Raw genomic sequence first — 23,809 nt, 5'->3', positions numbered from 1 at the left:
AGGGCGGGGAAGGGGCCAGAGTTGGCGGCGGGAGAGGACTACAAGTCCCGGGAGGCGGCGGCGCGCGCGCGCAGTGAGCGCCGTGGCCGCGGCCGGAGTGCGCCTGCGCACAGGTGGCGGTGGCGGGAAGAGCGGCGCGGAGGTAACGGTCGCTCTGGGTTTCCCTCTCCGGGGCTGCTGTTCATGAGGGGCTGGGGCTGGGGCTGGGGCTGGGGCTGGTCTGGCGGAGGCGGCGGTGGCAGCCTCGGTGGTCACCTGCAGTGTTCCCCAGCGTGGGGAGGGGAAGACGGACTGGGGCTGTCCAGCCGCTCGTGGTGGTGAAGCGAAAGGGCGCTCCCTCAACGCCGGCCTCTCCAGCAGGCCTGGGTTAGCTGAGGGAGAGCAGCAGTCTGCCCCGGCTGCTGGGCCTGCAACGATCTCTTCCCGTGGCCTACCCCTGCACCCCCGTCGCACGCCTGGCAAACGTGGGCCCCACCCCCGCTCTGTAACCGAGCGGGCCTCATGGCGGGGCTGCCCTGGGCTGGCTGGGTGGGCATACCGCTGAGGCAGTGGGGCAGGCTGGCGTCGAGCGGGGCTTCTTGTCCAGAACGACTTATCCCTGAGGGAGTGAGAGGCAAGTCCTGCACGGCTGTAGGCTATCCAGTGCTATCTCTGATTTTCAGGCACCTGGTGCCTATACAGAGAGGTTTTTCTGCCAGAGGTCACTTGCTGGTCACCAGTATTAGGCCAGCTCTTTCACAGATTGCTTTGCCAAAAACGCTGGCTTTCTGTTACAAACCGTATTTCCTACTAATTCCCTTCCCACTGCTGAAGCTTGTTGTCCCTTTGGTCCAGTGTAGCTCTGTGGGCTTGTGCTTTAAACTGGGTTGCTAAATTTAAATCTCCTTTATCTCCCCATGCTCTTAACTTCCCAAAAGAGGGAGGTGTATTTTTAACCTGAATGGGTTCGATGATTTAGTTTATAAACTGCAAGGAACCAAGGAAGAGAAGTTGGGGACAGGGAATAGGCAAGTGTGCAAAGTCCTAAAAGTGGTATAGCTGTCAAAGCCCTGCATTATTAAGCTGTAAGCAGAAAAAAAGATAAAGTGATCATTCTGACCAAGAAGATAGGTTACTGTTGCCTTTCTACATCAAATAGTAATTCTTCTTCCCAGAGAAAAACCCGTGATGCTAACTTAAAATTATACCTTTATCAGTGGATTTGCTCTCATATTAGGGACACAGGGCAACAGATGTGTAACTAGTAACAGTAGTGCTCTTTCCTGTTATCTCTGAAGTAAGCTAGTGCTTTTGTTTGCTTGATAGATAACTGTAGTGAAAAAGCTATATTGATTGTTCTCTGAAACCATAGTTGGAGGAAGATTTTTATGGATGTAAACATTTTCTTAAGTAACCCTTTTTGTTTCTCTCACTTAGGCCATTCATTCCTATCCTGGAAAAACTTCATCAGTTGTTTTAGTGCAGTTGTTGGAGCTGCAAAGTCAGCTAGCTTGAGAAATTTAAGATAATTCCTCCTTTTTTAGTTGTTTGGTTTTTTTCCACAGGTTGTTTGTGCTCAGTTTTCCAGTGTGGCTCATCATGCAACACTTGAAGCAATTCTACCAGTCTTCGAACACAAACCATTTCAGAGAGAAGGGAGACACTTCCCCAGAGAGAAATACCAATTAAATTTTGTTCTTTGTGTACAAGAGTAGATCCAGACTACTCCAACTCCATTTCTTTCTTGTAAATGTAAGTTATTTGCACAGAAATGCCACTGTGATTTATTGAGAAACACATGATTTTTTATTCTGCTAGATACAGGCTGTCTTTATCTCTTAGCAATCCTAGAACCTCTTTCCTTTTGCAGTACAGCACAGTAGCTAACAAACTCTCCCTTTCCTTGTAGTTCAGTTCATAGAGTGCACAAACATTTCCACAGATACTATGCCAGAACAATATAGGCTGTTAATTTAAAGTTCATGGTAGACATTACTGAAACACTGCATCAGTGTTACAGTAAATTAGCTCTAGGCTTGTAATATTGCATATTTTAATAGCTCCATGATTCAAAACACTGATCTGGTATAAATTTATTCCTTAAAAACCACTGAGGGGGCAGCTTACCACAAGTGAACTTATGCTGAATCAGGTTATTGTCTTGCTTCCTGCAGCTGACACAAAGCCAGAATAAACTTCTTCTTTTGTGCTCTGGCTATTGTAACAAATACACAGTCATTGACCCAGCATTTATTCTGATTAATACACTTGGGTAAGTGTATTAATGATGATCAGACATAGTCTGAAAACTACAAGCTTGGATACTATTACACTGGAATAAGAGTATTTTTTTTCCTGTTTTATTTTAAATCACAGCTTCAGCAGCTCTATTTAGAGGGGAACCCCAAGAGAGGAGAGATTAATTTTTCTGCATTGCTTTTTATGATGAAAAAATACGGTGAAGCAATTTGCTTATGGTATTAAAGCCTACCCTTTATGTATCCATTTGCTGCTTTTACTATTTTTTGTTACCTCCTGCAGCAAACTGACACCTGTTGTAACATGCTAACATCGTTCATTACTTCTTTTTCAGCAAGGGGCAGATTCTGTCAGGTAACGATCCCACTCCAACACTGAAAAGCCTATTAAAAAATGTGATAGTCTTCTGAGAAGAATGAGTTGCTGTAAATCCTGACATAGCAGCTTTGCAGAAGTGAGCTGCTTTATGATATCAAATGACAAAACATGGGGAGCTTCTTAAAAATAAATTTATTAGAACAATTGGTAGTAATAGTGAAGACATACAAAATTTACTGACTGAAAACCCAAGGAGAACTGAAAAATTGAAATATGTATGCTTCATAAAAAGTACCTCTTTGTGCTGTTACAAATTTCTAGCGAGCTGTAGGACTATCTTTTTGATGTCATATAAGAAATGAGAGGAAACATAAAATTTGGTTATGTTTCACCTAAATTTGTAAAACTATGTCACATGTCCATGAAATGGAGCAGGGCAGAACTTAAGTTATAGAACATAGTCCAATTTCTTGCTGCTGTGTAACCTGTCTAAAGCGGGTTGTTCTATTTTTTTGCAAAATTTGCATACTTTTGTGACATTAAAGCGGTTGAAATTCTCTGGTTTGTCATTTCGTAATGCACTGGACTGCTTTTCTCATGTGCAGGCAGGAGAGTAGTTTTGACAGGAATCTGAAGGTCAGAGGACACTCAGAGGGTCATGTCCATTCTTGCTGTTGAATACTGGAAAATGAGAAAACAAGTGCAACTCCGCCTAGCCCAGTTCTGCTGGATAAAGAAGGCAGATCTAGATTTGATTCAATATTAAGTATAATGTATTGATTAAAAAAGAGAGGAGACACATTCAAAGTATCTTAAATGGTAAGGTTTCCCTTGTAAGGTAGCTTGCTTTATATCTAATCAGACTGCAAAAAGTCAGTAGCAGAATTAACCAGGTTGTACGATCATTGTTTTCCTCTATTAATCTCTTATGGACCATGAAGCAGTTTTAAAATCGTTAACTATTTCTATTTTGATTGATATGCATTGTAAAGACTGAGTGACACCACCTAACAACAGTATGGCAAATCTGGCTGCAGGGCTCCTGGTACTAGGTCAGAAATGCCACTGCTATGTGACACAAAGTTCTGATCCAACCTAATTGTGTTTTCCTGGTTCAGATTTGCTTTTCACAGGTTAATTTTGTATCAGGTTACATGCTATCAGGTTACAGAACAGTTATTTGCCCAAACCATACAAACTCAGCTTGAAAATGTAAACCCAGTAAAGAAAAAAGCAGTGTATCTGCCTACTCCTGATTAAACTTCTACAGCTGGATGGTTTTGTCCTTCACAGATGAGGAACAATATTTATGGAACCTGAGCCCAAGGTCTCAGCCTCTTGTTACAAGATGCCTTGATCTAATCAGCTGCAGCCGATATAGCCCCATTTTTGCAAACTGTTCTGTGTGACAGATGCCTGCACCCACACGTTGGTGTCACTGCAGTTCTGCGTAAGCATCTGTCCATACCAAATAACTCATCCCACTACATTTTTGTTTTCTGTGGTGCCTACAGCTTGAGTAGCGTATGAAATGCTGCATAAGATCTGTGGGGAAAGAAAAGAGTAAAGTTAAAGTATTGTCAGGAACAAAATGCTGATTTTAGTTGGCAACGTGTGTTGCCTGTATTCTTTGTTTGCAGTGGATGGAAGGGAACTTTGTAATGGTAAGCAGATAACTTTCACTAGGAGAATAGGGCCTCAATTCTGCAAGTATTTAGTGTGGACTTAAATGGCACTATTCAAGTGTCTACATCTTATCCAAGTGCATAAACTTTCCTAGGACTTAGCACTGCAGTTACAATGCAGTTCTGAAAGCTATGCTGTGAACAATGTTTCTGGTATAGTGGGTTTGCTTTTAAACTTCCCGAGTGTCTTAGAACGCAACTATGTTTGAAACTCAGTTTAGAAAAATACTTTTATATTTTACTCTGATCTTTGAAAAAATTGTTTGAATCTGAAGATACTTGCAGTACATGTTGTTTCTCTTTGGCTTTCCCAGTCTCAGGTCTCCCAATTTCAGAATGCATATACTGCTGCTGTCTGCTTTCTAGGTATATGAAAGAAAAACATGTTTTTATTCTCCAAAAGGTACTTTGTCCTCACAATCCTCTTAAGTTGGGCCTCCACTATGAACTTGCATGGTTTTAATACCTCACAACAATGTATTTGCTTCATTCTCTTCTGTGTAGCCTATTTTTTTATTTTCCCCTCCTTCTTTTGGGTGGGTGGTTGTTGCAGATCAGTATTTTGTGTCTACTTTCATGACATTTCTGATATTGTTGCTGTAAGAGAGTCCTCTGCTCTAGCTTTTGCTACTTGTAACATCTTTATGCATTTGCCCTGTTTCAAATTTTGCAGATCTGCACCGGTTCTTTTCAGGATCATTTCCTCTTTTCATTGCTTATTGGTTCTTTCTTTTATTGTATTATTTATCTAAAGGAGTTTTGGTGCCATGAAGTGTATGAAGACACACATGAGCATCGCAGTTCTTTGTTTGGCAAAGGGCAAAAATATGTTGATGATAGAATTTTATGACTCTAGAAATCACAAATTTCTTTTTCCACAGAGGGAAAATATGGTAACCTACAGACTGTTCCTAACAGAAGAAAGAAAACTCTAGCTGCTCGCAAATGCTTCTTGTCAGAATGAAATTCCTACAGCTACTGTTCAGGAAACCGAGGAAACTGGAAATGCTTTTTCAAGTACCTTTTTGCCAAAAGCAATTCCCATATATGTGTCTAGCTACCTCCGCCTGTCTTTATAGTAAAAAGAAAAAAGCGAACAGTTATGAGCAAGTTGACCAAGAAAAATACAAGAACTTGGTCTACTCTGTTACATCTTACAAAACCAGCGCCCAAACACCAGAGACAATATTTGAAGAAGACAATTTGTTATATGGGCCACCAAGTAAACACAGACCTCCAATTAAAGCTGAAACAAAAACTCCCAAGAACTGGGTTCCTTTAATAAACCCCAACAAGAGAATTTCCCTTCTCAACAGTGATTCAGACGTCCCCAGGAAAATTGCTTTACAAAAAACTAAAATGCCCAGTGTTACCCGTATTCTTCAACAGACTCTTTCTCCACAGCAAGCCTTTTATCTAGAAAGATGGAGGCAGAAAATGATACTGGAACTTGGAAAAGATGGTTTTGAAGAGTATACTAAAAGTAAGTCTAACCACAGTGTGATTGCAAAGTAGAAGCAATAGTCTGGATGTCTGGTTGGGATGTGCTAGCATAGCTGCAGTTTCTGGCCCTACAAGTCAACTGTTTTGGAAATCCATTAAGTTGTTTCCATTTCAAGGGGCAAGAGCATATTACAAGCACACCTGTTACCAATGAATCTAAGCTCTGGTCTTTGTTCTAGACCACTAAAATGTATTCAGAAATGTGTGGGAAACAAGAATTGGACTGTAGATATTTGTTCTATCCCATCTGCCTCTCCTTTATTTCTCTATTTGCTCGTATCTATTTACAAACAGATATTTTCCAGCTGATGTTATTGAGCCTGTTTGCAGATACAAAGCTACTTTGTAATGAGATGGAAATAACCATTCTGAAATTGTACCATCTTCAGTGTTAAAAAACCTATGTGTCTTGCTGTTCGTATTGAAGTTATTCAGTAACTAGTTTATCCAGTATGCCTCTTCTATGAAATTGCCATGGATTGAGGTTTTCTTTTCATAAGACCTACATAGGAGACTTCCTCCAAGCTGTAGGACTGAAGGGGATCTGGGAGGACCTGGGGGATAGTAAGTAGCCTCTTGTAGCAAGGTTGATAAATATCCATGCGCTCCTTACATGAATTGTTATGCTTTTTAAAACCGTTTATTATTATGCTTTTGAGTTACTAAGCACTTCAGTGAATAAGGTGGCATAACAAACCTTACATAACTACTTAAAACTTATCTTTCCTGGAATAATTTCTGAGATAAGCTCTTACTCTTAGAACTATGCCCACCCATTTCAGGATATTAGTTCCATTCAAATGAACCAATACAGCAGAAGAAGCAAAAGCAGCCTAGAATAATATTTTTAATTCACAGAAAGTCACAAATACCTTTGAATAAACAATAAATTAAAAATCATAGTTTGTTTTTGAGTAATTAGTGAGACCAAAAAAGTAAAGTAAGCATTAATATAAGAAATACTAATTTCACTGTTGACAATTAATTTATTTTTTTGTCTCATCCCCTTCTCCTCCCCACATCCTCAAGCTTTTAGTACAAAAACCAGGACTGGTTTAAGAGATGTGTTGTGTAATACCTAGAATTCAAGTCCATCGGGTATTAATGAATAGTATCTAAAATGTGGTGTTTTTTCACATTTTTCTTAGATCTTTTCCTCCAAGGAGAGCTCTTCCATACAGCTCTGGAATCTATATTCCTGTCTGAAGAGATGGCAGCTAAGGAGCAGAGAGAAGATGTTGCTATTTCTGGCTACTTATCAAGTGTGCAACATGTCTTAGAAGATGTCAGCGAAGTGCAAGCTCTGGAAAGTGCAGTTCAGCATGAGACTCTCCAGTATCTGGGCCTGGTAGACTGCGTGGCTAAGTATCGGTGAGGTACTGGTTCTCTAAGAAACCTGGTAATGCCAGTGTAGTGTGGGAGGCTGTGTCCCAGGCTGGAGCAGGTGTGTGGGTGAGCTGTTGGGGGGAAGCTGGACAGGTCTCTACAAGTGGCAAAATGGATGAACCTGATGACAGAAGTGCTGTTGTTTTATGTGGAGAATTCCTTACTGGAGCATGAGGACCCTCACTGGGTATGGGAGGGCAGTAAGTCTTGATTTTTGAGATCTGAACTACTGGTGTGGATAAGACTTGCTTAGACATAATAATGAGCAACATGACATCAGGGTGAAACAGGCTGAGAATCATACGACTTTCTTTGATGTCTCATCCCTTATTTCTTATTTACAACTAAAGTTTAAAGCATTGTCCTATCTTGTTCTCTTATGCAGAGGCCAGTTGTGTGTGATTGACTGGAAAACTTCAGAGAAACCAAAGCCAACTCTGAAGAATACTTTTGACAACCCATTACAGGTTGCAGCATATATTGGAGCCATAAATCATGATGCCAATTATGACTTCCAGGTCAGTAGGCCCACTACCTGCCTAGACAAGCAGCAGCGCCCACATTATTTTTATTTCTCCCCACCTACTGCCTTTAGCACCTGCTGTCCATCATGGAATTGTTGGTAGGATTTCTAACAGAGCAGCCTAGTCTTAGATCAGGTTAAGCTGACATACTGTGAAATAACTCCATTATTGCTAATCCTGGTGCCTTTGCCTGTCAGCAGTATAATTTCAGTGATTTCAAGGAACTGCTCAGTGGGACCGAGGGATGCTCAGTGACTTAGGAGGTCAGATGAACTCACACTGACTTGGCATCAGGGCAACCCCCAGTGCTTTGTTCTTTGTGGTTTTTGCTTGTGTCAAGGGTAGGAAGAGGGAGGAGAAAAGTAAAGCGAAAGAGCCTGCAAACAGGGGAAATGGGGTGGGAGGGCACTGTACGCATCATGTGTTGCTATATCCTACTAGCAAATGAGGGACTAAGTGATTTCCTTGGAGCATTTGGAAGCTGTACAGTGTTTCCTCAGAGCAAAGCGGTGTGTTGTCAATCACTTAATCAGTGCAATAACGTTTTCAAAGACTCCAAACACAATTCTAGCCAGGCCTGCTTGGCCTGAAGGATTGTTATTTCAATACAAAGGATTGAAGGGGGAAAATGTAAAGCAGAAGAGAGCAGGGTAATTCATAGGTTGTGCAAAGGACTTTCTGGAATACTTCAGAGGTCAGTAAACACAAGCACTGCAGAGTGAAATATAGACAGTAAGTCTAGAATTCTGCTATTAGCCGCCTGTCCCCCAGCCGCTTTCTCTTCATGCCAGTGGTTGTTTGGGATCTGGATTTTGTGTTTGTCAAGAATGAAGGATGTCAGAACATACCTAATAACCATTTCCACTCAGACTGATGCTGGAGAATGGCATCAGTCTGGTTATATGACCCCAGGCAAAAGCTCATCAGTCACTGGGAATTTTAGCAGCATCTGCAAGGTTCCAGTAAGACCCTAAGACTGATAACTCAGAGTTTGAGTCCTCTGGTTTTCACTGAAGTCAGTCAGAGCTTTGGACTGACTTTGGAGCATTTGAATGTTAGTCTCCAAGTATTTTATGGTGAATTATTGCTCTTTTTTGTTCCCCATTTCTTATTTAAAGTACATATACATTAAGATAACGTTTTGCAGTGAGGTTTAGTTTTTAGAATTGCTGATTGTAGTTGCATATTACTATTGAATTTCTGACAGCCTTCTGTTTTTAACTGTAGGTTAGCTGTGGACTCATTGTGGTTGCCTATAAGAACGGCTCCCCCGCGCATCCACATTTCATGGACCCTGATCTGTGCTCACAGTACTGGAATAAGTGGCTTTTGCGCCTTGAAGAGTACATGGACAGAAACTGACCCAAACTAAGCTTTGCAGAGGCAAGTGGTCTGAGCACAGAGCCAAAGCAAGAATCCTCATTTAAATCTGCCATTTTAATACATATTCTTTTATTAGTAACTTTAGCTAATTTCTTTGTATCAGGCTTTTCCTTGTCTGCCCCCCCCACCCCACCCCACCCCCCGAAAAAAGAAAGAAAAAAAAAAATTGGAACGGGGAATGTATATTTGCTTATGTTGTAGGTGACTGAAGTGGACTGGGCAGGACAAAGTCATCTTAATTAATCTCTGGTTTTCCCCACACAGTTTATACAACCTGAGGTTGATAGGAAAGTTCCTGTTATCGAGTAAAACAGTTCAATCAAATCATCCTTCTCTTGTTATTTTTGAGAAAAAAACCAACTGTTGCAGAACTGAGGCTTTGAAAATGAAGTTGGTGAACTAAAGCAAAACAACATCTGCATTGTCTGAGCTGAGAGAAATGCAAATGATAAACAAATTAATAGTAGACTTCAGTCAGCTTAGTTCTTGCTCATCTGAAAGGTATCTGTTAGCAGGCTTGTTACTATTTGTGGTTTTTCTTACAGCAACAACTGGAAAAACTGCGCTAAGGATTATAACCAGTGTTCTCATAAGCACTTATTTAAAGTACTAAGGCAAAGTGATCATTTAACAGAAGTGGCTCAGCAAAAGAGGAGCAGAATTGTAACCGATACACTTAGAAATTTCTAGCAAGTGTTCTGAAAGTTAGGAAGTTTGTCTACTAGTGGCTCCTCCTGCAGGTTTCTTAACAGGCTGTGCGGCCTGCATGAAAGAGCTGTGAGAGTGTAAATGGGCTTTGTACTTTAGGCTGTGAGGCTGTGCAGGCCAAGCCTGCAGCTGTCTTGAGCTCTCCCGACTTCATTGTGGGGCTGAGCCGACAAGGACCCTACCCATGTGGAACGGTCTCCAGTGTCAAGTTATAGTGTTTGCCAGGGCAAGTAAGTTTCTTTATAAAAACAGGCTCGTGACTTTGACACTGGGCCTTCTAAGGAATGAAGAGCTGCTGCTTGGTTTGGAGGGAGTTGGGTTTTTTTGGTTTGAGGTTGTTTTTTTTTTTTTCAAATAAGTCTGTGAATAAATTTTCTAAACCAGAAGTTACTTTTGAAGCTTGTTGTGTAAAATCAAGTCTGTAAGACACAGAATAAGCCTTGATGTCAGGCGGTATTGCTTTGTGTGTTGCACCCATGAAACGCTTTTTTCCTCATTCTCTTTGTTTTCTCTGAATTATATGTATGAGTTTTCATAATACCACTGCACATTACAAATAAAAATACAACCAACCCATAAGCTTCAAGACAATCAGCCAGAACCATACCTAAAAAAACCAATGGGCAGACTTGCTGCTGAAGAAGCTTGAACCTTTGTAGTGTTTAATCTGCTCCTCTAGAGTACTGAACTGTGGAAACCGGTGCAATGAAACTTGTTATAGTGGTACTTGCTTATTCAAACCTGGTCTGGTGATGTTATGATTACTCTGTGCTTAATTAGATTTCTATCTAAAAAGACAAACCATGGAGACTGATGAGCTGGGTTCAGAGATGACTAACCACGGTGCTGCTGCGTGAGCGCTCAGAAGTTCTACCTGTTTTACAAGTATCTTCCCACATCACAGAATTTTAGTGCGCAGGTTCAGTGTCACTGAACATGGTCAATTTTCTGTGAAAGATAGCTCCGTGGATACAAAGAGGGTGGGCAAAAGCAAGGGGTAGGATGCCCTGGGCAGAAGCAGGAGGTGGTAAAACTGCTGAATTCCCTGTGTTGATTGGGACTGGATAAATCAAGAGAGTGTGGAACAGTTGGGCAGTGTTTGGGTGGAATTGCTGCCTTCATTAGTGCAACATACAGCCATTAGATGTCTCTGAACTGTGTAAGATTTCAGCCTCATCCTGTGTCCTAGGAAATAAGGCCAAGTCTGGAGCCTGGGCAGTGCGGGCACCTGTTGGCTTCACCTGCATTCATTTGTTTAACAAAAGCCTTGTGTCTGAGGAAGGCTGCCAGCTTCACCGGCAACGCCAGTTTGTAAACCTATCTTTAAGTCTCCAATGAGTCTGTACCATCAGAGATCCAGGACAAGGCAGACAGCCTTCAAAGACGGTAGTGGTAGAAGTTACTTGCTTTTAGCACTTCTGAAAGTCTGGCTGCCTCAGGCATCCCTGTATGAGCTCTGGAACATTTCTGTAGAGGCACAAGCTAGTGCCAGTTTTGTCTTGTAACAGAACTGGCAGATGGCCGTCGCCAGTGTCATGCAAACTCCAACCCACTTTGTGACCAGTTTAAAGTAACTTGCCAGACTGTTAAATTGATATGCCCAAGGCATCTGCTACAGGCAGTGTCTGTCCTCTGCAAAAGAACCAGCCAGCCAATCAGGGCAGTTACTCCAGCTACAATGTCCAGCTTGTCAGAGCTTTGCTCTCCATCCAGAGTGGTTTTTCTTCTGTGTAGTTACCTGCTGCTTTTCTCTGGTGGTGTGAATGCTTTCTTTGGCTGAGGTCACATAGATGGCCACCTCAATGTGGCTGTAGTTCTTTCGGCAGGGACGTGCTTTGGCAGTGGTATTGGAGGGAAAGCCACAGTGCTACAGGAGGGAAAAAACCCCACAGGCGTGCGCGCGCACACACACACACACACACACGCGCACACACACACGCACACACACACACACACACACACACACACACACAAAAAACACATGTCTCCAGCGAGATGGGGAGGGTTTCAGCCAAACCTTCACAGCTCCAGCGTAGGGGCTGCGGTTCCGGCAGAGCCAAGCGCACAAATCCTTTGCAGTTAGGTGAACGCTAGTCACTTTGCTGGGACGGGACTACTGAGCAGTCCCACCTAGGAGCTGAACTCGACAGTAAGTTTCATGACCAAGACCTCACTGAGCAGGTTACAGGGGAGCGGCGGCAGCACAACTGGCTGAACCAGCCGTTAGCACTTGTCTTGGCCAGGCAATTTTGTCAATGTATTTGCAAGCACACAAGCTTTGCTCAGAGGGAGCAGCCTTCCATTTACACTGTTCAGGTATAATCATCTCAGAACTGGGGATCTGTGCATAAGCTTTAGCTCTTTTTGCAAAATAAGGATCTTCTAATTTACCGCAGATGCTTTTTTTTCCATGGACTTCCCCTTTATTAAAGTATTCTGCAAACTTTCCCGTTACATAGGACGACGTTTGTTCTTTACACAGTAGCGTCACTTTATTATCCTCGTTTTCAAGGTCCAGAGCTCTGACAGTTGTGCTGAATAAAGTAATAATATCATTAGAAATGCTTTAAAACCCCTAGAAGCTTTTCCCCACAAAAACCCAAGCAGATGCCTGTACAAAACTGAGGCAAATCGAAAAGATTTTTTACAATTCTTGCAGAGACACTCAGAATCTATCATTTTAGTAGTAATGACTATGAGGGTCCTGGCTATGACTCTGTATTTTAGGTGAGTTACTTTTCAGCTGTTGTTTCAATGTATATAGAATACAGCATATCCTCCCCAAATGTACAGCTTTATTTTGAGCACAGAATGAATTTTTGAAATTTACAAATGAAATCCATTAATCACTATGCATTTAAATTGATGTAAAACCTGCTTAGCAGCTGTGTCCATGAAGTCAAGAGACACATGTGCTTGGACCAGAGTACCTTGTGGTTCTGAGGAAGTTACCACCACACCCTGTCGCTCCTAATGCAGACACCAAGTGCCCCGTAAAGGCTGCAGCAGCTTCTCAAGAGCTTTAGTATCAGGCTGCTTCAGCAACATGAGTTACATGGGCATCCCTCTCCCCTTTTTCTAAAATCCCTAAATTGACATGCAGTCGTCCCTCTAGGCTACCCTCTTAGTGGTTCTGGGTCAACAGGAGCTGGAGCAGGACTATAGGGGAAGGCCAAAAGCACAGACAAGTACCACCAGTCCCTCATCTTCATCGCCACTCTCTTCCTGTGCAGCATTGCTCTCACTTGGAGCCTTCTAAACCAACAGTGGTGACAGATGAGGGGGCCAGACTTGTGCCCACAGTTTGGCACTGATCTCCGGAGGCAGAGACAGGCAAATCTGATCTCCCTTTGCACTGCATTGCACTGCTCTGTTGTATTAGTGACCAGGCATTTGATCATCAAAAGGAAAAAAATCCCAAATGCACACACACACACACAGACACACACCATAAAATACACACAAAATTGCATTTCAACGTGACAGAAAATACGTATCTTCAAGTCATTAAAGTGTTTTCTTTGGGTTCCTGGGTTGATGTTGATGTATGTTAAAAGGATGTGGTAATAATCCTCAAAGTGAGTATGACAAGTCCAGGAACATCAGAGTTAAGGTTACACTTAAATCTAAACATGATAAAAGTTCACAGCTTAAAGTACTTAAAACACCACCGTAAATCTGCCCTGGAATAATGTCATTTACTAGTAGAGAAATTTTGGGAGGAAAAAGTCCTGCATCCTTTAAAAAAAAGTTTCAGCTCACCTTGGACCACACTTCCATAAATTGTTAGTGTACTGCACTGGGGGCAGAGTTAAAGTTATTTGCACATTCTAACTTAATTTACTGATACAGTGTACTCCTGCTCTTAAGACCATTTTAATTAATTTTGCATAGAACAGTGTACTAGTAGCTGCTCTTACATGGCCCTTTTCACCCAAACCTCTCAAAAGTAATTTGTACGGGAGCTAATAGCTATTATCTTTACAAAATATGTTGGGGAAAGGTGAACTTATTTGTCAGTGGCCACTCGGACGTGTGGTAGAGCTGAAACAGAAAACAGGTTGCCAGAATATCAGTTCAGTAAATATTCCATCCAAAAGGTGACAGCCTCTTCCAAGCTTTCCCTTTCTTTTGGCCAGCTAAAAAAGTCTGATGTTTGCATTGTATATGGGAATATTTCTTTCAAGTCGAGGTTCTACCAACATCAAGAGAGTCCCGTTAACAAAAGTGTCCCTTTCATTTCAGGGATTTCTTTCAAAATTGTTTTTAAAAAAATATATATATATAGTCCTACATGTAAACTTCATTCCTTTAGACCACTGTAATCCACCATGTTACTCATCTTTGTCATCATCTTTGGAGTTCCTCTGCAGGACAGGGCTCAGTTTGTTTTGCAAAACCGCTGCAAGTTTTTTTGAGGTTTTTTTCAGGAAAGCGCTTCCGGGGTGAACGTTACTAACGTGCAGGTACAGGTCCTCCTGCGTGGGGCCTGTGTAGCCGCAGTCTTCGCACACGTAAAGTTTATCTCGCCTCTGTTTGTAGGCGTATTGCTGCTGCACGCCATGAATCTTCTTAAGGTGGGACTCCAGGGAACAGCGCTGGGTGAAGGCTTTGTTGCAAACCTCACATTTGTATGGACGAATTCCTGCAACATTAGAAGACAGTGATTACCATTCTGATTTGTGTTTCTTACAGCTGACTAAGGAACTGACTAAGAGCAAGGCTCTGGCATATCAGCTATTGAGCAAATATCTGTAGCAGGGAGCTACTAGCCTGAGGAACTATCTGTCTAAATAAAACATCTTACTCTCAGGCTAAACTTTTCAGGCATGGGTTGATATATTTAGACATAGAAAACCTAGAAACGTTTTGAGATGATGTAGGCAGATGCTGAGGACAACAGGTGCCCATGGGCGCTTTGCTCCTAAAGAAGCAGCCATTACCAACTCTCACAAAACTTACTCCTTTAGACCCCTGACTTTTTGAAGTCCTGTGATTAGGTAAAACTATTGGTTTCAGCTATCCTTTCATTTTGGCGTTTAGAACGAATGAAATCTTATAGTTCAGTAAGATGTTTTCTCTTTTAGCGAACAAAGATCAGACCTATGGTGAGCCAGGCAAAAAAGGGCAAAGCATACATGGTCCATACAGACAGGTATAACCTTACAATCACTTCGTGTTGAGTCCACCACTCAGTCGCTGATCTTTCTATCAGAAATCCAAACTGCAGTAAGTTGCAACAAGCAGCATCTTGACTGCATTCTTGCAAGTCTTGTAAAGGAGGTTATCCCAGTGCACCAGCTTAAACAAGCAAGACTAAAGTTTCCCAATGCTGTGAGACTGCTTCGGACACATTAAACTGCAATTGGAGAGAAACTCCAGATCTTTGCTAGAATTCACACACAAAAACGTATCTCTTACAAACAGTAATTTTGGGTGCAGTTTCGTGCTCATCTGAAGGCAATTTAAACCTTCACTGTCCTCGGTTCCTGCTGCCAAAAGTGCTCCACAGGCATGAATACAAGCACAAGTGGTAGAGCCAGGATGGCACAGCCATCAGGGCTGCAGGAGCCTCTTCATTACTTAGGAATCATTATAAAATTGTATTTTACTGTGTATATTAGTTACTTTTTAATGTTTAAGTCTGCTTATACCATGAAGCTAGGCTGGGACGGTCGGCTTTCACTCCCTCTGACACTTCCCTACTGTTGCACGGTCCAGTTACAAACACTGCCACGACAGTTTCCACTGGAACGCTGACATTCAGTAAAGCACATGTAGATGAGCACCCATAGCTACAAAATAAAGCTCACACACTACCACTCCCAGCCCGTTTGCCTTCTCTTTAATATTCAAATACAGTCCAGCTTTCCTGAACAGCAATCAACTTTGACATGAAAAAGGCCACTGCTTTCAGAGATGCTGTATTTCAGCCCGGAGAAGGTCCATGCCAATACATGGATGAAGCAGGCAACCTTCATCCCCACCATGACCCAAGGCACCAGGCAAACACAACAAATGTGAGTGTTCATGCTAGCTTTACACTGGAGAGGAAAAATAGTGATGACAGATTTCCTCTGCTAAATCTGGGGACAATCTAACCATAAGATTCACGTATCTAGGACAGTGGGTTTTCACTCCTGGCCAATACAAAGATCCTTCTTCTCTTCCAGAGTTTTGAAAAATTGGTTCCATACCTGCACAGCGAGTTCCACCCTACCTGCCACAGCATATATATACATTTTTAGCTTCTGAAACAGTGACCCTCTTGGATTTCGTTTCTGAATCTCAAAAGGATGAGGGGACAGGTTGAAAAATCACTTCTTTCAGAAGCACCAGCTCTGCGCTTCAGCCTTACCCCAGCGGCAGCTCTCTGCTCACAGCCAGCAGCTTTCCTTTCCACATGAAAGCTTTGCAAACAAACCAAAACAGCCCAAAACATTGGCTCTGGCCAACGTTTTCCCGTTGAAACAGGCAGCATTGTTTTCATGAGCTCTACTGCTAAGAAACAACTCCTGCCTACCAACATACTTGTGTCACCTCTAGCAGTTTGCCTGGCTAATGGTGCCTAAGCCAAAAAAGGGGCATTGCAGAGCAAGCCCAAATAATCGGCAGGTCCCATAGGTAACCACAAATCTGGAAAGTTGGAACATGCCCAGGAGGTGCGGTGGATGCATCTTCCAAGTGCCCTACAGTGCAAAGTCAAAGCCTCCTGAGCAAAGCCAGCTTGGCCTGCCAGAAAGCATCTCGCTTGCTGAGGATGGGGTTGATATGGATTTAAGCCATCATTTCCAATAAGAAAAAGAGAAACAAAAAGGCAGCCTCCTCCCTGCTCCAGGTTAGGATAAGCACTTCTGTGACCAGTGAGCTGGGCTTGAGGGAACCGATCCAGTTCAAAGAAATACAGCCGCTGCTATTTGTGGCAGACTCAGGAACCGACCCAGAGCAGCCACAGAAAGCACATCCCTCCAGCCCAGGGGAGTGATCTGGGAGCAAGAGCCAGCAGAGCAGGGAAAGGGATGATTTTTCTTTCTTCACAGCATCCTTGGTTGTGCCTGTACACCTGGTATAGATGCAAGCAGGGAGGAGGGAACTAGCCCAGATTACAGGCAACTTTTTAACCTGCTCTCAATCCAGAGCAGGAACCAGTCAGGAGATTTTCAGCCCACTGCTTCTGATTTTCAAACCATGCTGTGACCTGCACAACAAGTGAGTAGAGATGGTTTAGGCCAGAGGCCAAACTGATCTGGATGGCTGGATGTGAAGAGGGAAATTACTCTTGGAGATTGGAGGAGCTGGTAGCCTGAAGCAGGCAGGGATGCAGCACGCAGCGTTCGCAGAAGTCAGGTGTGTTGCCTAGTTTCCCTAAAGAAGCTGGAGGCACAGCATGAACCACACTCTGGTTTCTCCAGATGGTGCCAAAATCAAGCCATAACCATAACCAGCCCATCCCGCAGGACGGCCAAGGGGGGAAGTTCGCAATAGCAAAAAACCAAGAAACTGCTGCTCACTGTCGCTAGAGGGCAAAGTATTCTCATCCACCGCCTGCCTCCGCTCACCGGTACACGCTGGACTCGCAATAACGCGAGGTGAGGTGAATTATCCCAAGTGGGTTATCCCGGTCTCGCTGACCCGAGCACAGCAGCACACGGCTGCGTCTACACCAGATCTGGATGGCAGCTCATGCACCCACACTGATTCCCATGGATTTCACCAGATCTCCTCAGATTTCCTTAGTCCCAGGACATTTATCTGTCCACACTCACATCCTTCCCTTTCCTCCACTGCATGCCCACTATTTTTTGCAAATGTTGTTTACTGGGGTTTTGTATCATTCTCTTGCCAGGTTGCCCTCACCCTCTCCTCATCCTCATCCCATCTCACCCTTTCTCCCACCTCCCACTACTCAGAGCCACCCACAAGGCCCTGGGGAACACGCTCTCACCAGTATGGGTCCGGACATGTCTTTTCAGATCAAAGGTGTCGTTGAAGCCTTTTCCGCAGAAGGTGCACAAGTGTCTCTTCACCTGGCTGTGACACTTGATGTGACGGTTGAGCATCCGCTGCAAGCGAAAGCCTTTGCCACACAGCTCGCAGCTATGCACCGTAGCATCGGTACAGGTGCCAGTGGTGAACTAAGGAATGGAAGAGGACTGGGTGAGTAGGCATTGAGATGACAAAGACCAACAGAAAAGAAACAGAATAAGGAGGGATGGCTTATTGTGGCATTAAAAAATTCTTGGGATATATTCAAAATGAAAAGTGAAAGCATTCAGGAGAGCCCCGCTGGGTGAAACCTTCACGCTTCCCTTGCAATCAAGCAGGTGACTTAATGCGCATGGTTTGGGACTGCTGCAGCGCTGGCCAGCTTGGCTTCAGGGGTTAAAACAGAGCCTGTGATAGATTCCAGAGGCAGGGACCCTCATCCAGCTACACCCGTAAGCACACGGCTTAGGCTGCGAGCACCTCTCCATGGGGCCGCACGCGCGTTTGCTCCTGCGCTCAGCCAATATCCTGGATGGAGACGGGAGGCCCTCCCTGGCCTGAGAAAGTCATGCCCGTGCGGTGCCTTCGCTAATCACGCTTCCAGCTGCTATGGGTCCCTCGAAAACCAGCCAGCGGTGAAAAAAAAGGTGAGTTTGGCAAAATAAACCAAAGGCACGTTGTGATGACTCAGCAGAGACCGGAACAATGGCACTAATCTCCTCTAGTTGGTCTCCATGGCTCGTTAATTAACAGCAGAGTGTCATTAGGGGTTAATCTCCTCATTCCCCCTCCTAACACCAAAAATATTGTGCCAACACCATGACCTAACTTGACTAAGGGAGACACTGATGATTCAGCTCTTGGGAACAGCATTCCTCAGAGGGAAGGTTTAATGTCTGGAAGATGCAAATACTTCGCTATTAGTTTAATTATTCGTGGGGGAGCGGACGTGCTCACCGCTAGCCTCTTGGGACAGGGGAAAGCCAGCAGAGCGGGCGGCACCATGCACACACGTCCATCAGCTCTCGTGGCGCTTTTGGGGAGTTTCTGTGGCATGCCGAGAAAACGCAACTCTGCTGAAACGAGGTTTCGCTGTGACAGTTGCTAATAGCCCAGGTTAAATTATACAAAGTAGGTTAAAGTCAAACAGCAGTGGGGCAAGCTCTTCATAAAGAGAGGAATACGTCTGGCGTTTCTTTTTCCTGAAGAGCCAGTTATTTTTCCTGATCTTTCTCCATTGCTTACTACCAAAGCAACGCTACGTGAAATTGTAAAGAAAGATTAAAAAAAAAAAGGCAGCCGTGAAACCACGAGGTGTGAAGCTAGAGGGGGAGCCAGCTGGGATACTCTGCTGGGCAACAGGTAGGACCCCACCTCATGCAGCCACAAATAACCAGGATGAAAACCTCGTGTTAATCGTGAAATTAATAACACTCAGGCCGAAAGGCTTCATCCCAGCAGAGACAGTGGGAATTTTTACAGCTCCATCCAGCAAGGCAACAGCCAGGGTTTAATGAGGTGTTAACTAGCCACCAGTAAACACATCTCCTTCCTAGCACCGGGGTGGCCTGGCTCCACCTCTGCTGAGGGGAACCCTGGATATGGGGAGATGAACGCGGTCCTCCCAGCCCAGCTGCATCACCACCGCGCTTTGGGAGCTCAGTCTTGGGTTCTTGGGTGCCACGAGGAGCCCATGAGGTGTTGGCCTTCTCAGCCTTGGGAGGGAAACCACCGCTCTGTTCTGCCGGCTCTGCGTGGGGGGCACCCAGACAGCAAGAGCTCCTGCCCAGGCAACAGAGAGGCTTCAGCAAAGTTAAGGGACAGATAATTGCTTCATTTCACCCAAGCCTGTGGGTCCACCTCAAGGTGGCAACGGCCTTTCGCAGCTCGGGAGGAGGACCTTTTCCTAGCTGTTATCTTGATAAGTCAAGAGGGTAGGGGGAGCAGTGGGAAGATTTACCACAGCCCCCCTTGGCGAAGGCTTGGCTACAACCTAGAAGGAGGCCTTTTAAGGAGGCCCCACGTTAAGGAGCGAGATCCACCCACGCACCGTGGGGCATGACTCCCAGCTGCCAGGGCTGGTCCTTCCTGGCTAGGTTCAGAGCTCCTGCGGGACCCGAGCCAAGCAGGTCAGGGGCAGCACGTCCCAGGCGGGGGATAAGGGAAGGCAAAGGGCGCTGGAAGATTACGGTACATCGCTTACGAGGCTTGCCCTGCCGCTGCCGTCCTACGGCCAGCCACTCTCGCCGGCCTCCATCTCGGTGTGCGGGATGGGGACTGTCACCTCTAGCAGAGCAAACCCAAGGGACTGTTGTCACCTGGCACCCCTGGCCGGTGGCCGGGCCCTGCCCTCGAAGCGGGGTCACCCCATCACCGCTTAAGAGGTGGCGGGGGTGCGGGCGGTTACCTTGATTTTCGACCTGACCACGGGGCGCTTGACGGCCAGGTCCAGCAGCATCCCCCCGGCCGTGCCCAGGTCGCCGGGAGCGGGCTGTGGCGTTGGGGGGTCGCTGGGCTCCACGTCCCGAGTCCCGCTGCTCCCGCTGCTCTCCAGGCTGCAGCTGTCCTCGTAGCCCAGCAGCACGCAGCCGATCCCGCCTGCAGCGGGGAGGGGGGGATGCGATAAAGAGGGGGACCCTGGAGCGGCGGCCAGGGGAGGGGAGGTGGCGGCGGGCGGGAGCCGCCGAGCCCCGGTGTTTAACCTGCGGGCGGGCCGCGGGCGGTGGGGGAGGATCCCCGGCTCACGCTGCAATCGGAAACTCAAACACGAACGGTCCCAAAGTTCAAACAAGCCAGCTCCGCCGCCTTCCCGTTATACCCCGGGCAAGGGCAGGAGGAGGAGGAGGGGAGGGGGAGGCCAGGAGTACATCACCCCCCCCGCCCCATGTCCTTTCTTCTCCTCTCCCCCGCCACCTTTCTCATGCAAACGAGGTTTCCCACCTTCCCGGACACACACACACCTCCACCCCCATGCCCGGGGGCTCCCCGCGATGGGAGATGGTGCCAGGGGTGGGGGCGGCATCGCCTAGCGGGGACGGCACCCGGCACCCCCCGCCGCTGGACGGGGAGGGACCCCCCGACACCACCCCCCCCACCCCCCCCGCCGTTTAGCACAGCCCTCCCCGGTCCGCCGCCCGCCCCCTCGGGGCTCCTCCGGCTCGGCAAAGCCCCCTCCCCAACCCGCCCCCCCCCCCCGCAGCCCGCGGCGACCGGGGCGAGGGCCGGGGTCTGGCGGGGACCCCCCCGCTCCTTCCCTCCCTCCCGGCGGCGAGCGGTGCCGGGGGAGGGAGCCCGTCGGCGCCTGTACCTGGGATGTAGGTGTCGGCTCTCTCCTCGTCGGGCAGCCCATCCCAGCTGCGCACCGCCGGCTGCGGGCTGCGGCGCTTCACCAGAAAGGCTCTGGGCATGGCGAGGGCAGGGGGCTCGGCTCGGCTCGGCACGGCTGGGCGCGGAGCGGTGCGGAGCGGTGCGGTGCGGAGCGGCGGCTCTCACCCCGCCGCCCGCCCGCAGCCCGGCGGGGAGCGGGACCGCACGCACCGGGCAGAGCCGCCGAGGCGCGGGGAGGGGAAGGGGAGGGGAGGGGAAGGGGGGGGTGGGGGTGGGGGGGGAGGAAAGTTTCATAAGGTGGAATAGAAAAATGCACCAGGAAACTTGGGAAGGAGCATGCGTGCTGCAAACATAACGGTGTCAACAAGTCTGCTTACCTGTCCGACCGGTTGGAGCAGCTGAGCTTTGTTCCAGCCCTTCCTAAGGCATGAATGTTTGCAAAAGAATTTAACGTCTGAAAATTAAAAAAAAAAAAAAAAAAAAAAAAAAGAGGAGGGGAGCCCTGCCGTTGCTGCCTGCCCGCTGCCTGCCCGCCGCTCCGCTGGCGGGGACCCCGGCGGGACCCGCCGCCCGCCCGCCCACCGCTGCAGCGGGGTGCCGGGGTGCTCCCCACCCGCGGGTGGGGGTCCCGCCGCCCACGGGGAGCTGCGCCGAGGGCCACCCCGGGGCAGCCCGCGGAGGGGAGGGCTGCCCAGGGCGCCGGGGAAGAGGCTGAGCTGTCCTCGGGGCAGCAGCAGCAGGCAGAGAAAGTTGTTGCTGTTGTTATTTTTCTCAATGACAAGCCTTTCTTCTGTTAAAAAAGGGGTTTTATTATGTTTCAGTCATTTATTTAAAATTAAAAACGTGTCATGGCCTCAGCCTTTTCTACCCCCTCCCCCTTTTTTTTTTTTTTATTTTCCTCTTGTCTTCACCCCGTCTTCCCGAAGTAGAAATGAAACAAAAGGCAAGAGGATGGGGGGGGGGGGGGGGGGAGGAAGCAAAAGAAACAGAAGAAAACCCACAAAACTGCACTGAAAAGTCTCTGAGCACAGCAAAGCCGGTGCATGGTGTGTCCTCGGGTATTTAAAAGCATTCAGGGGTGCCTTCTCCCTCCTCACGCCTACCATTCAATCTGCTTTTTTATTATATTGGGTGGAAACACACTTGGTGCCTTCCTCCCCGAGCACATCCTCGCAGCAAAGCCGGCACCGGACTGGAGTGGTTGCGCAGGCTGGTGGGACTGAGCACCAAGAGCTGTTTCCTCACGTGAAGAGGCCTTTCAAATGGCATCACTCTTCTCTAAGGTTGTCGCTTTCCTCCCAAAGAGCAAAGCACAGGCCAGGGGGAAATTGATGGGAGTTTCACGGTTGGTTTCATTGAGATGAAGATTTAACTTCAGGGGCTAGACCTGGAGCTTCTGGAAAGGATGTGCCTTCAAACGTGGCAGCCAAATGAAAGAGCTCTGCTTAACACATGTCCCTGGTTACTCTTTGGGGCAAGGAACACCAGTGTGGGGCTGTTGGGGACTCTATCCAAGGGCAAACTGGTGTGAGCTCTTGTGCGGGTCTGAGACCTGGGGTTGTGGTCTTGGCTGGAGCCCCAGGGCTGGAGAAGCCCCAGCCCCAGCCCCACATCAGGTGCTGCACCACCAGAGAGGTCCCCAAAGCAAGTGTTTCCAGCCAAGAAATCCCAGATGGGAGCTGCAGCAGCCCAACTCGCTGTACCCTGTTTTGGTAGGGTCTACCGGAGCGATGCACAGGCGCAGGCATCTTCATCCCAGCAGAGGAGTTACGCCAGCACCCAGAACTTTGTCCTCCAGGAAGGCTGTTAAGCCCTGACCGCTGACCCATGGAGAGGCCCTGGGAGTGACAGTGAGGGCTGGGGGCACCTACTTGCTCCCCCTGCTCCTGTGGGGAGTTTACAGTCTCTGGAGGTACCGGGTGAGAAGCCACCTCAGCACACCTTCAGGCAATACCTCAGCAATACCACAGGTAAAACCTTCTCTTTCTTTCTTTCTCTTTAAGGCTATGTAATTTCTCTGTTATGTCTGAGATTTTGCTCCAGGTGAAAATGCAGTTACATGGGTTTTAATTGATTTTTTGCAATGCTTTCAACTTGAGGTTTCTTTTATTTTAACCACTCCTTGTCTTTTAAGCCAAAAGAGGTAGCAAATGACATTAATCACAACACTCCCGAACCAAGAGCTTGCTGTGACTACTTTAATGTCGTCTGGGCTTTTTCAAATCCTGCTTTGAGGTTCCCATTTAGTGAGGTCCTGGAGCACACACTTCACTTTAATTGGGTGCTCCAACTCAGACGTGCACTTACAAGCACAGCTGAATGAGGAACTAAATTATTATTATTATCAGCTCTGGAGCCCTGACACGAGTGGTCAGGGCTGTGGTGTGCCCAGCGCCGTCGGACGCACAGGGTGGAGAGAAAGTCCTGGAGCCTCCAGCAAGGCAAGAGGAGCTGGATGGAGAGGCACCACCTACACGAAGTAGAGCATCTCAGCGACGGTGGGCTGCCTTCCCCTTAAGCTAGCAGGTGGAAATACAGACTGTTGACCAAGCCTTGGTGTTGCTTATCTGTAGCCCAGAAGAAAGCCATACTGCCTTTCCTAAAAATACCATTCCTTGGTATTTTTTAACCCGGAGGAGCCTGGGGAGCATGCTCACAGCATGGCCCCATGAACACCGTTGCAGGGAGCCACATGTGGCACCGTGAAGCGGAAGCCTTGGGGCCACGCCGTCTTCAGCAAGGCAGCCCACG

General features: G+C 46.8%; 2 protein-coding genes across 4 annotated transcripts; one reads left to right on the top strand and one right to left on the bottom strand.

Annotated features, from left to right (window-relative positions):
- The first annotated feature begins 67 nt into the window (after positions 1-67).
- MGME1 (mitochondrial genome maintenance exonuclease 1) lies at positions 68-10,324 on the top strand. Of its 3 annotated transcripts, XM_074864020.1 has the most exons (7): positions 68-142; positions 1,545-1,731; positions 4,556-4,644; positions 5,123-5,724; positions 6,893-7,115; positions 7,516-7,648; positions 8,882-10,324. In XM_074864020.1, exons 4-7 carry the CDS (start codon positions 5,187-5,189, stop codon positions 9,014-9,016), a joined length of 1,029 nt encoding a protein of 342 aa, XP_074720121.1. In that variant the 5' UTR covers positions 68-142; positions 1,545-1,731; positions 4,556-4,644; positions 5,123-5,186; the 3' UTR covers positions 9,017-10,324. The 3 variants fall into 3 exon arrangements, with proteins under 3 accessions (XP_074720121.1, XP_074720119.1, XP_074720122.1); XM_074864018.1 differs by lacking the exon at positions 4,556-4,644; XM_074864021.1 differs by lacking the exons at positions 1,545-1,731; positions 4,556-4,644 and having other exon boundaries at positions 98-142.
- Positions 10,325-12,144: 1,820 nt separating this feature from the next.
- On the bottom strand, positions 12,145-21,945 carry OVOL2 (ovo like zinc finger 2). Its single transcript, XM_074864022.1, is given in 5 exon segments — positions 12,145-14,390; positions 17,691-17,880; positions 20,139-20,329; positions 21,039-21,268; positions 21,270-21,945. Coding segments are annotated over 5 exon segments (1,005 nt in total). The 5' UTR covers positions 21,353-21,945; the 3' UTR covers positions 12,145-14,079.
- Between the last annotated feature and the right edge of the window lie 1,864 nt (positions 21,946-23,809).

This window comes from Strix uralensis, chromosome 3 (genome assembly GCF_047716275.1).
Source record: "Strix uralensis isolate ZFMK-TIS-50842 chromosome 3, bStrUra1, whole genome shotgun sequence".
Classification (NCBI taxonomy): domain Eukaryota; kingdom Metazoa; phylum Chordata; class Aves; order Strigiformes; family Strigidae; genus Strix; species Strix uralensis.
Note: the sequence above shows the minus strand (reverse complement) of the source record. Positions and strands in the feature narration are given on the sequence as shown.